General features: G+C 22.7%; 1 protein-coding gene across 2 annotated transcripts; it reads left to right on the top strand.

Moving 5' to 3' along the window:
- Window positions 1–471: 471 nt before the first annotated feature.
- Window positions 472–13820, top strand: LOC117172696 (copper chaperone for superoxide dismutase). 2 transcript variants are annotated; one of them, XM_033360849.1, is made up of 6 exons: window positions 472–899; window positions 4604–4802; window positions 8293–8488; window positions 13135–13201; window positions 13289–13470; window positions 13566–13820. In XM_033360849.1, the coding sequence occupies exons 1-6, from the start codon at window positions 885–887 to the stop codon at window positions 13720–13722; spliced, it is 816 nt and encodes a 271-aa protein (XP_033216740.1). In that variant the 5' UTR covers window positions 472–884; the 3' UTR covers window positions 13723–13820. The 2 variants fall into 2 exon arrangements, with proteins under 2 accessions (XP_033216740.1, XP_033216741.1); XM_033360850.1 differs by having other exon boundaries at window positions 8326–8488.

Here is a 13820-nt window from a genome sequence, read left to right on the forward strand (position 1 = left end):
AATAATATTATTTTTTTTTAAATGTAATATTCTAAATTCGGGAATTTTCAAACTCAGGAATTTTATTTTTTGGGATTTTTCAGTCCCTAATAAAATTGGGATTACTAAATAACCAGAAAAATCAAATAAAATGTCCGACAGTGAAAAATTTCCGAATAATAAAATTGTAAAATTATAAAATTCCTGGACGGCTTATAATATTACCAAATTGAAATATTATCGAATTAAAGATTTTTTTAATGAATATTATTTAATTATTAAAAGTACAATAATCAAATAATTTGATTAACAAATTATTTTAAATGTTTAAAGTTTCTTCAATTATTTCTTTAATATAAAATATGAATAATGGAAAATTATTGGATATTCTAATTCATGAATTTTATTTGGGGGGGGGGGGGGTTTTCACGCGTCCTTGACAAAATTCCCTCTTCTTTAATACGTAAATATAAATAATCCCCCCTCCTCAACTTTATGCGAGCCGGTAACGGTAACTGTCAGAATGCTAATTGCGCATTGAAAGTGATTAGTTTACTCAATATGAACAACAAACCGAGTAAATTCTCTGTAATTTAATGTTCCTCTTTTGAAGAAATTCTTTCAATTATCACAATTATATTGTTATTTAATCGATTTAATACAGTGGATTACAAATTCACTTATCTTGGTTACCTAACCTCACTTTACCATTTTTTCTCCCTTTTCACTATTTATTTGATCGAATAAAAGAAAAAAAACGCTTTATTCGGTGTGTAGGTGATCATATGAAATTATGAAGCTGTAGTTGAAAGTAATAATTATCGATATAGTGTGATTTTCGGAATATTTGTAATCGATCATATATATGATTCAGCAAGATTTCATTTTTTTGGATTTTTACTGCAATGGATTCAGCAAAGGTATGAATTTACTAATTAGATAAAGATTATTTACCAGTTCTTAAGTATAAGCTAAGGTTTAGAAACTTGGATAATATTGGATTGGAATTTTAATTATTATCCAGCATGACAGCGCAATGAATTTGCAAAATTTCTTATCAAATGCAATAAAATTATTAAGAAAAAGGAACAGCTTGCTTATATTTATAAACTTTTATTTTATATTGGCTTTACATCGAAAATTTATTTAAGATTATTATTTGCACCTTAAGTTTTATTATTATTTTTTGTTTAGCACGTATTTATTGCCTATACAATTTTTTTCCTAGAAATTTCAAATCTGCTAGCAAATCGCGTTTTCAGCTTATTGGAATAAATAATTTTTTATGTAAAATTAAAAAAATTGTGCATTCTAATTTAAGTCGTTAATTGAAATTTTTAGAAATGGAATGTTTAGATTTTGAAGAAGTTTAAATTTGGATGGCTAAAATATAAATAAAATTCGCGACACTGAAATTTCCAAATTACAAAATACTAGAATAAGAAAATTGCCGAATTGCATGGGTGTGAATATAAAAAACAAGACTGGATTCATTTAATTTTAGAAAAATAAATTTTAAATTTATATATAATTCAATTTTTTCATTTTAAACCAAAAACTTATTTTAAATTTAAAATGACTAAAAACGCCCGAAAATAAAATTCCTGCATTGAAAATGCCCGAATAATAAAATTTCAAAAAAATAAAATTCCTGAATTGGAAAATTCCCGAACATTTTATAATATTACTGAATTTAAAAATTCCGAAACTACAAATTTCTTAATATAAACAAAAAATGTTTTTATAAATATTTTTAATGTATTTAAAGTAAAATAGTCAAATATTTAAAAACAAATTTTTTTTTAATTGTTAAAGTTTCTAAAATTATTGTTTTAATTTAAAAGAACAATAATCGAATACAAATTTTATACATAAATATATGTTTTCTAGATTATTCGAAATATTTATAAACAAAATTTAATGTTTTAAAATTTTTGAATTTTATAATCGGGAAATTTTCTAGTTCAGAAATTTTATCATCCGATTATATAATAAACTGTTCGCAAATTTTCTAATTCGGTACTTTTATTGATCGGTAATATTATAAACTGAAAAATTCCCGATTTGGAAAATTCTCGGATAATAAAATTCTATATAATATAAAATAAAATTTCTGAATAAAAAAATTCCCGAATTGGAAAACTTCTCAACACTTTATAATATAATGTACCAAATTTGAAAATTTCCGAATAATTAAATTTTTGAGAGAAAATGGCCAAATTATATAATATCCGAATTAAAAAATTTCAGAATTTAAACATTTTTTTTATCAATATTTTTTATTTTTTAAAAACACATTAATAAAATATTTCTATCGAAAGAAATATATATTTTTGAATGCAAATTGTATTCAATTGTTATTTTTAAATCAACAATAATTTTAGAAATTTCAAACATTAGAAATATTTGTGTTGCAAAACAAATATTTAATAACTGTATTTTTAATAAATAAATAATATTTCTAATTTTTAAAATTATTATTTGTTCAAATTCGGAAATTTTCTTGTTCGGATATTTTATATTTCGGCAATTTTCTGTCCGGAATTTTATTTTTCATGATTTTTCACTCGTCCCTTTAAAAATTCTCGAATAATAAGTTTGCCGACGGTTTATCATGTTACCGAATTAAAAAATTCCCGACAAAAAATTACTAAATTATAAAATATCCGAATTTAACCATTTAAAAAGTAGTTTTTTTATTTAATAAAAATAGAATAATTAAATATTTTTATAAAAAAACATATTTTTTAAAATGTTTAATGATTCTAAAAATTATTATTTAAAATAAGAAAAAATGAGAAAAAAAAAATGTTTCTGGATAAAATTTGTTTCAATTGTTATTTTTAATTCAGGCAATTTTAGAAACATTACACATTAAAAATCATTTTTGTTACACAAATATTTGATTATTGTATTTTTAATAAATCAATTTTCAATGCGGGAATTTTATTATTCATAGGTTTTAATTTTGCAATTAAAATTGAAATGTTTGGATTTTCAAACTTATAATTAGCAATTTGAAAATTGTGAATTTTAAAACGATATAAATACAAATTTAAATTGGTTTAAGTATAAAAAAAAATTTCGAAATCATATATAGCAATCTTGTTTTGTGTTTCAATATAATATTTAAAGATGGCCCCATGTTTATTGCATATTTAAAAAAATTAATCATTAAAAATTAAACAACTTTAAGAATGAATAATAATTCTAAACGAAGATTTAAAAAAAATATATGTAATGAACAATTACATTTTTTTTATTTTTAATGTTTTAAATTTACTCAAAATAATTGAAATTTTAAAAGTTTTGAGATAACAAAGTTTTAATATCACAATTCTTGGTGACATTTAACATTACTCTTTATTTTCAAAGTTGTTTTTGAATAATTCATATTTAATGGATTATAATTGAAAAATCTTCCTTTTTGAGGGGTAAATTTAACGGTGAATTTACTTTTTTATATCAGAAAAACCCAATTTAGTTTTCAGTTTCGAAAGGAAAAATTTTAATCTCTTTTAATTCACAAGTTTTTACTTTTAAATTATTGAATTTTGAATGAGAAATTATAGAATTTGAACTTCTTTATACTAGAATTGTTCAATTAAAGAAAGTTTAGTCTTAAATTTTTCAATTTTAAGAGCTTTTGATTTGAAATTAAACAATTTTAATCGCTTTTATTTAGAAATGACACAAGTTTTTTTTATTCGAATTGAAATAATGGAACGGCTGTAAATTGTTTAAATAATATTTTCATACAAAAAAATGTTTTAACGATCCATCATGGATTGAAATTCAACCATTTTTATTTAATTGGTAAAAAGCGATAATAAGCCAAAATTCATTTGCAAAAAAATGGTTAAAATAAAATTGTTTTTTAAGTTTAAAAATGTTTTCACTAAATATGATGTTTTATATTTGAAATTGGATTATCAGTAATATTATTGTTATTCTTGAAATCATAGAAAAACCATTTTTTTCAGATGCCTGATTTTTGGCACAATTATCTTCAAAATATTTAAATCTTAAGAAATCAAGATAAAAATATTTTTCTAACTATTTTTAGTTTCTGGAATTTATTTGCACGTGAAATAAATTTTAAAAAGCCTTTCATTATTTAAATATTGCATTGGAAATAAACATTTTTAAACTCTTCTTAATATTTTAAATAATATTTCTAGGGACCAGAATTTATTTGTACGCACAATAATATTTTTATAACTTTTAGGTGTTTAAATATTGCATTTAAAATTGTTATAAATATTTAAATATTCATTAGAAGACTTAAACATTTTTTTTAATCAAAAAGGAAATATTTTAAATAATGTTTCTAGCGACCAGAATTTATTTGTATGCCAAATAATATTTTTATAACTTTTAGGTATTTAAATATTGCATTTAAAATGTGTAAATTGTTATAAATATTTAAATATACATTTGCTTTACAATTATTTTAAATAAAAAAATAAATATTTTAAACAATATTTATAGCGCCCGGAATTTACTAAATAAATAAATGTAAATATTGTATTAAAAAAGGAAATATTTTAAATACTTTAAAATATTTTTGAACACATTGAAAAATGAAAGAATCAATATTTTTTATTATAATTGTATTCTGTAGATAGAATTTGCAGTTCAGATGACGTGTCAGAATTGCGTCAATGCCGTAAAAAAAAGTTTATCCAACGTTGAGGGAATAAAGGACGTCGATATTTCCTTAGAGCGAGGAACCGTAGTCGTCGACACGAATCTTCCATATTCATTAATTCAGGAAAAAATTGAGGGCACTGGAAAAATGGCTGTTCTCAAGGGCTATGGAGGTGAACCTTTTCATAAAATAGTATTTAGGGTGGGCCCAAACGATATCACGACCCTTTCTCACAAAAAAAAATATTAAACGAATCAATAAATTTATTTAAAAAATTAAGAATACAAAAATTTTAAGTTTAAACTTTAAAAAAACAAACAAAAAATAATTTTCTGTCAAAAAATACTAATTGTTAATAAAATACATACATTTTATACCAAATAATAAATTTTTTAACCAAGAGGATTAATTTCCTATTAAACACGAATTTTCGACCAAATAAAATAAGTCTGAGCCAAATAGCTGATTTTTTTACTAAAAAATATATATTTTCAACAAAAAATGGAAGTTAAATTTTCAGTTAAAAACATGAATTTTAAAACAAAACAGTAGATTTTTTAACAAAAATTTGATATTTAAACTGCAAAAGATTTTAATTTTTTATAAAAAACAGTTGAATATAACCAAAAAAGACACGAGATTTCAAAAAAATACTTGAATCCCTCAACTAAACATTTTCAATCCAAAAATTTAATTTCTCACCAAAAAATTGTAAACTGAATACATAAATTTTCTATCACATGTTTCAATTTTCAACTAAGAAGATTTATACTTTGTCAAAAAGATGATTTTTTAACAAAACAGTTTGATTTTATACTTAATAGTTGAATTTTATACCAAATTGTGAAGTTTTCAAGCCAGAAAGACAATTTTTCTATTAAACAATTAAACTGTCAACCCGACAATGTGCATTTTCAAAAAAAGAATAATGATTTTACAACCTATTAGTTGAATTTTCAACAAATTAGTCAAGTTTTAAGATTAAAAAATATATGTTTACCCCAAAAATACGATAGTTTCAACTAAAATAAAAAAATTTTAACAAAAAAAAAATTTTTTTTTAAGGAAGTAGACCTTTAACGAAGGTGATGAATTTTTAATCTAAAAAGACTTATTTCAAACATATTAAGTTTCAACCAAACAATTGCAGTTTTAATCAAAAGATTCAGCTTATTCCAAAAAAATAGGAGTTTGAACAAAATGCATAAATTTTTGACCAAATAGTTAAATTTTATTCCAAATCGTTTACTCTTCGATCCAAAAATATGAATTTTTTCTCAAAACAATTAATTTTCTGCTAAAAAAATGTGTGTTTTTAAATAAAAAGTTAGTTTTCAATCGAATTTTTCAGTTTTTTTTCAATTTTGAATTTAAAAAAATTCACATCGACTGATTTCAGTAAAATTGAAGTGAATTCCGAGGAATTTTAAAGAAATTAGAAAATTCAATTAAATAAATGAAATATTTTAAAAGTTTTCCAATTCTATGAAATTTAATATTTTCTGAAATACTGGAAAGTTTTATTAAAACACGTACTTGAAGGGTTTTAAATTTCCTTAAAATCATAAAATCCCTTAAAATCTTTTAAAATAATTAATTTAAAGCTCTTTAAAATTCTTTTGACATTTTTTTAAATACCGTAAAACCTTTAAAATCCTTTGGAATATCTTTAAAACTTGAAATATGTTAGAAATTCCTTTGTATCTTTCGAAATTCTTTTAAACTTCCTATAACTCTTGAAAATTCATTGAATTTTTTTTAATTTCCCTGAAATATTTTAAATTCCTTAAAAGAACTTCAAATTATTCAAATTTATTTAAAATTTCTCTGAATTAAAAAACAAAATTTAATCCTTTGAAATGTTTAAATGCTCTTGAAAATTCCTTTAGAATTAACAAAAAATAACTAAAAAAATTTTTAATCCAATTAGACGTTTTGAAATCCCTTAACATTTTATTAATCTCTTGAAAATGCCGGGGAATCTTTTAAAATATCCTGAATTATTACATATCTTTTAGAATTAAAATTTTTTTTTAATGCTCTTAAAAATTCTTCGAAAGTTTTCAAAATACCACAAAATCTTTAAAATCTTTGGAATACCTTCAAATTATTGAAATAGTAACCAAAAAAGTCCGTGGAATTTTTGTTAAATATTTTAAAATATTTCAAATTTTTAGAATTTTTTAAAAAGACCTTCAAGTTATTGAAATTTATTACAAATTCCACGAAATCTTTTTAAATGCCCTAAAATATTGCGAATCCTTTGAAATATTTTTAAATCCCTTGAATCTTTTAAGGCTTTTGAAAATTCTTCAGAATTTTTATTAATACCCTAAAATTAAAAAAAAAATCGTAATACTTTCAAATTAATGAAATATATTAAATATTCCTTGGAATCTTACAAAATATTTTAATATATTTCAAATACCTTGGAATAATTTGAAATTGTTAAAATATATTTAAAAAATCCCAAGATATTTAAAATCGTTATAAATTGTTTGAAATTCGTTAAATCTCTTGAAAATTTTTTTGATTTTTAAAAAGTATCCTAAAATTTTGAAATTACATAAAATTTGATATTTCCTGAAAAATCATGGAAATGCTTGGAAAAATGATATTGAATTTATATTTTTGGAATCTTTTAAAATGCCCTAAGATATTTCAAACTCTTTGAAATCTCTTTAAATTATTAAAATCAATTTAAAATTTCTTGGAATCTTTAAAAATATTTTAAATCTTTAGAAACCGTTTGAAATATTTTTAAGCTCTTGCAGATTCTTTGATATAAAAAAAAAAAAATTAGCACATTTTAAATCCTTTGAAATGTCTTAAAATCTCTTAAAAATTTTTTAATCTCTTGAAAATGTCGTGGAATATTTTAAAGTACCCGAACGTATTTGAAATTCTTTGAAATATTCCCAAATTCTTTATTTTTTAGAAAACAAATTTTTTGTATAAAACAAAAATTCTTTGTCCTATAGAAAACCGTCCAGTTATTGAAATCTGTTAAAAATTCTCTGAAATCTTTTGAAATAGTCTCAAATATCTTAAATCTTGTGAAGTTTTTTTAAATCTCTTGAATCGTTTTAAAGTCCTTGAAAATTCTTCGGAATTTTCAAAATTATCCTGAAATCCTTTAAAATTCCTTCAGATGTTTTAATCTCTTTTGGAATCTTCTGAAATGTTTTAGAGCTTGAAACATTTGAAATCCCTTGACAGAGAATTTTCGTAAAGAATTATTATTTAACCTGGAACAGAACATTTTTTTACGTGGAAAGGGAATTTTGGAAAATAATTTTAATTCTAATTTAGAAAAATGTCCTGTTCTAAACTTAGAATTTATTTATATTTAAAATTCTCTGTTCCAAGACAGAATTTTTCAAATCTTCTGAATCGTTTAGAAACCTCTTTAAATCTTTCAAAATCATCTGAAATCTAATCATATTTTTTTTTATTAAAACGATTACTTTTATGAATTTGAAAGTTAACAGTTTGTCGTAAAGAAAATGGTTAACGCTTTGAAATAAGTGTGAACAAAAAATTCGTGTTAGTTTGTTTTTTGCTTCAAAATTCCATGACTTCCAGCTTTTGTAGCAACTATGGTTTCTAGTTTTTTTTTTTTGAAAATCCAAAATTTCTTTGAAACCTCTTAAATGTTTTAGGCATTGAAAGTTTTAGCGCCGTTTCAATGTTAGGTGGTAATTCTGGATACAGTTTTGGAGAGTCTATTAAAGGAGTAATTAGATTCGCACAAACAGCTAACGGTTGTATCATAGATGGAACAGTTGACGGTTTGAGTCCTGGACCTCACGGATTACACATTCACGAATGTGGAGACATTTCACGTGGTTGCGAAAGGTAAGAATAAATTCTTGAAAATTTTTATAACAATCGGCACATTAGTCACTTTTTATTCAATAAATTAATTCCTGGGTTAATCACTATTCAAATATTTCATGTGTATACCTATTTTTGAATTATCTTACATTCTTTGAAAAATTACAGGGTATTTATAAAGGTTCCGAGAAATTTTTAATATATTTCAATAACTTTAAGGAATTTTTAAGATTTTAGTGTATTTTAAAAACTTCGAAGGCATTTTCAGGAGCTTTTAATTTGAAGTATTCTAGGGAATTTGTCGAATTTTTAAATTAAAACTTCCTCTGTTTTAATACAAATTTCATCTTTCATGGATAAAATGCAACTATTTGGTAGAGAATTAGACTATTTTCAGGGTCGCCTCTGAACAGGGAAACCGGGAATTTTTTGAAATCGGGAAATGGCAGTGATTTTTTTGTTTGACCGGGAATTTTTCAAATTTGTAGAAGAAAAATCTGTCCACGTTCGATTTCAACAGTTTTTAAATAATTACTTGAATTGTTATGTTTATCAATTATTCTATTATTTAGCTTACAATGCGTCATTTAAAATTTGCTTACTTAAAAAATTTTACATTAAAAGTTTTTATTTTTAAGCTTACATTTTTAATTTAAAGAATTTTTAAATACTTTCTTAGAGATTTCAACACATATAAAATAAAAGCCTTTGATGTTGAAAATAAGATAAGAAACATTTTAATTTAATAAATAAATAAATTTCTTTAAATTTATCTGTACTTTAAGTAATAAAAAGTGAACAGAAACGATTTGACAAAATGATTTTAAACCATTTCAAAATTTAAGAATTTTTAGGTTTTAACGTTAAAACTTAAACGGTTACAATTTGAAAGTCTTAGTATTTAAACAAATTTGAACGTGTGACTGAAAGTATATAAACTATTTTCAACTTAAAAATAACTTCATAATAATATATTGTTAATTAAAGAATTTTATTGAATTAAAAATATTGTTTCAGTTGTATTTGAAAAATGCTTAATTTGTAAGTGAAATTTTAAAATTTCGATATATAATTTACATATAAACATTTGCAAAAAAAATTTGAGTAATTTTAAGAGATACTTAGGAGTTTTAAACAGATTAAAAATTATCATGCAAATTTTAGAAAGTTTTTTTTTTAATCTTCTAGAATCTTTTTTGAAAATTTTGTTTAAATCTTTGAAAAACTTTTTAAATATTCTCTTAAAATAATTTTTCAAAATGAAAAGTTATTTTTAATTATTTTTAATTAAGAAAATGTTTTTCTTCTTTTGAAGGCTTTCGCAATTCTTGAAAAGAAACTATTTTTTTTGTTTAAAATCTGCGAAAATCTACATTTTGTTTTATATTAGGCTATCATTTCAAGTTTTACATTAAGTTCGAATCTTTTCAAAACTTCTACATATCTCTTACAATTACTCAAATTTCGCCTACAAATAATAAATTTTCAATTGTTATTTATACATCCAAATTGTAAAGAAATTTTCTAAAATTTGCAGGATTTTCTGAAAATTGTAGAAAAAATTTAATTCATTCAGACAGATATTTAAAAGTTCTGAAAAAATTTCCAAAATAATTTTTAATTCAATCAAATTTAAAGCAACTTCTAGATTTCTCAAGATTTTGAAATAAAATTTTAAAGTTTTCCAAGGATGTTTAAACTATTTAAAAAGAAAATAATTGAATTTCTAACTTAAGAAGTGCTCAGTTAAAATTTTTTTGATTTTTCAATATTTGATGTTTCTAGGTTAAAATTCCTTAAAATAATATAATTTTAAAATTTTTTAAGTTCATTGATTGATTTTTTAATTTAGAGCAATGAAAATGATAACGTGGACATATATTTTTTATATTGAAAAATGTCAGTACCTTCAATTTTGTACGCGTAAAATTTTTATACGCTTAAAATTGTATACGCGTAAAAATTTTATACGCGTGGAAAATTGTTTAGCTTTAGTGTTCCATTTTTTTAATTTCATTGACCGTGAAAAATGTTTGCAAACCGGGGAAAAACCGGGAATTTATTTCGTCGATTAAAACGGCCATCCTAATTTTGTTATAAATTCATCCTGTTTGTTTGAAAAAATACGTTTTTTTGGATTAAAAAATTAAGTTTTATCTTAGAAACTTTTTTTAATTCATATTTTGAACTTGGATAAGTTAATCACTATTCAAATATTTCAGGTCTATTATATCTATTTTTTAATTATCTTATATTCTTTGAAATATTTCATTGTATTTATAAAGATTCCGAGAAATTTTTAATAGATTTCAATCATTTTAAGGAATTTTTAAGATTTTAGGGTATTTTAAAAACTTCTGATGCATTATCAGGATCTTTTAATTTGAAGTATTCTAGGAAATTTGTCGTTTTTTTATTAAAACTTCCTTTGTTTTAATACATATTTTTTATCTTTCATAGGTAAAATGCAACTATTTGGTAGAGAATTAGATTTTTTTAAATATATGCTGTTTGTTTGAAAAAATACGTCTTTTTGGATTAAACATTTAATTTTTATCTTAGAAACTTTTTTTTAATTCATACTTTGGACTTGGTAAGTTAATCACTATTCAAATATTTCAGGTCTATTATATCTATTTTTTAATTATCGTATATTCTTTGAAATATTTCATTGTATTTATAAAGATTCCGAGAAATTTTTAATGGATTTCAATCATTTTAAGGAATTTTTAAGATTTTAGGGTATTTTAATAACTTCTGATGCATTTTCAGGATCTTTTAATTTGAAGTATTTTAGAAAATTTGTCGTTTTTTTATTAAAACTTCCTTTGTTTTAATACATATTTCATCTTTCATAGGTAAAATGAAACTATTTGGTAGAGAATTAGATTTTTTTTTTAAATATATGCTGTTTGTTTGAAAAAATACGTCTTTTTGGATTAAACATTTAATTTTTATCTTAGAAACTTTTTTTTAATTCATACTTTGGACTTGGTAAGTTAATCACTATTCAATTATTTCAGGTCTATTATATCTATTTTTTAATTATCTTATATTCTTTGAAATATTTCATTGTATTTATAAAGATTCCGAGAAATTTTTTATAGATATCAATAATTTTAAGGATTTTTTAAAGCTCTCAAGGTATTACCACGTTTTCCAGGATTTTAGGAAATATCATAAAATTTCGCGGGATTTTATAATTTTTTTATTTGATATCAAACAATTTATTCACGAGATGTCAGGTACTTTGTAGGGTTTCAAGGATTTGAAGATATTTGAAATTACTTTTTGGAATTTACCCTGAATTCTTTTAATTCTTTGGAATTCTTTCGAATTTTTGTATTTGATTGAATTCATCTAAATTTACTCAATCCTACTCAATTCAGTTGATTTTTTAAATTCTTTAACGTTTTTATTTGATTGATCCTGAGGATCAATTTTGTTTATTTCAATATTTTAAAAGGATTTCAACGATTTAAAAATGTTTTCGTGTGTTTTAAAAGATTCCAAAGCATTTTCAAGAGATTTAAACAATTTCAAGAGTTTCAGTAATTTTAAGGGATTTTAAATGCAGCTTCCTTTTTAATGAGTTTCATCCCATTCTTCTTATTTCCCTGAAATTTCTCTAAATTTACTCAAATTTTATTCTAATCAATGGCTTTTTTTTAATAAAAATTTTTTTCACTTCTTTTGAACTCTTTTGAATTTAGCTTGACGAAAAGTACCCTTTGGACCCTATATTTTATTCCATGGAGAGTGTGAAGCTTGGATATAAATTTAAAATTGATAAGTTAATTGTAAAAATAAAAGCGTTCAAAATAATTATACAAATTTAGATGGTAATTACTTCTAAAATTATTAAAAGGTTATAAATTTACGGGATCGATTTTTTTTTGCTAATAATTTAAACTTAAGATTTTAAATAATAATTGAAAAATAATATTTTTTAAGTAAATATGCTTGACGTTGTTTTCACGTTTTCTGATTTTCTTTTTCTGTTATTCTTTGAATTCTTTGAATTTTATTTTGTTTAGTAAAAATGCATCAGTTTCGTGGAAAATTATTTTTCTGCTGAAAAGTCATATTTTTTGTTTGAAAGTTTAATTTTTGTAAAGAAAATTTGTCTTTTGTCTGTTCATGGAACCAACAAATTAAATAAAATTTTATTTCTTTATTGAGTTGAATATCTTTATTTGTTGTAAATTCTTTTTTTTGTTTGTTATAATTTCAATCTTTTTTCATTGAATTTATCTTCTCAGGTTTTAAATTCAAATATGATGTTAAAAAATTCAATTATTGGGTGGAAAATTAAAGTATGTTTTAAGGCCATTAAAATTCTTATAATTGAATATTAATGATCAAGGAAAATAAAGAATTATTCAATAACCAATCAAATATTTCTGAAAACTAAAAAGTACGACTCTTTAAAGAAGAAATCACTTTTCTAAATTGACAAAAATTATTTAAATAATGAAAACTTGAATTTTGCTGCAATTAAAAGTAAATTTCCGGGTTTTTAATTAAATTCCCGGCCAAGTCGCCACCCTGGCTTTCAATATCGAAATTATTAATTATTGTTTCAAAAGTGTCTAAAACTTAACATTAAATTTTTTATTAATAATGGATTTACAAGTTGAAAAATAAAATTTCTCTAATTTTTACAGTGTTGGTGATCATTTTAATCCACAGAACACACCTCATGGTGGACCAGATAGTAAACCTTCCGAAAGAGTAGGTCAAAAAATTAAAAAAATTAAAATATATTATTTTTTGACCTGAAATTCGATTAAAATAAATCAAATTAACATTTAATTTCAGCATGTAGGAGATTTGGGAAATATAATCGCAGATAATTCGGGTCGAGTGAGATTCCGAATTGTCGATCAGCTCCTAAAAGTGCCAGAAATAATTGGCAGATCGCTCGTAGTCACGGAAAATCCGGACGATTTAGGAAAAGGCGAGACTCCTGCCTCAAAAATTGACGGAAACAGCGGCAAAAAGTAAAAAATATATGATAAAATTCGTTTTTAATTATTGAAACGAAATTTTCAAGTTTTTTTTTTACTAATAGTGAATATTTTTTGCTAAATTTCAGGTTGGCTTGTGGAATAATAGCGAGATCCTCAGGTTTGTTTCAAAACACGAAACAAATTTGTGCCTGCGATGGTCTTACTCTCTGGGACGAAAGGGATCGAAGTATTTCGGAAAAAACAGAATCTAGTACGGATTACAAAATTTGCAGAGTTTCTTGACATAATTTTCTTCTTTTTTAACGCTTTGGATAAAAGGATCATCATTTTTAATCAGTGAATTCTAGTCAATTGGCAATATTTAATTTTTTTTTTCGTTT

The sequence above is a fragment of the Belonocnema kinseyi genome, chromosome 5 (genome assembly GCF_010883055.1).
Source record: "Belonocnema kinseyi isolate 2016_QV_RU_SX_M_011 chromosome 5, B_treatae_v1, whole genome shotgun sequence".
In the NCBI taxonomy this organism is placed as follows: domain Eukaryota; kingdom Metazoa; phylum Arthropoda; class Insecta; order Hymenoptera; family Cynipidae; genus Belonocnema; species Belonocnema kinseyi.

What these genes read in the sequence shown, in the direction of transcription:
- LOC117172696 (XM_033360849.1), top strand. An exon ending in TGTTCTCAAGGGCTATGGAG is followed by an intron (nt 4,803 to 8,292) that starts GTGAACCTTTTC and finishes TAAATGTTTTAG; the next exon opens with GCATTGAAAGTTTTAGCGCC. An exon ending in ATAGTAAACCTTCCGAAAGA is followed by an intron (nt 13,202 to 13,288) that starts GTAGGTCAAAAA and finishes ATTTAATTTCAG; the next exon opens with CATGTAGGAGATTTGGGAAA.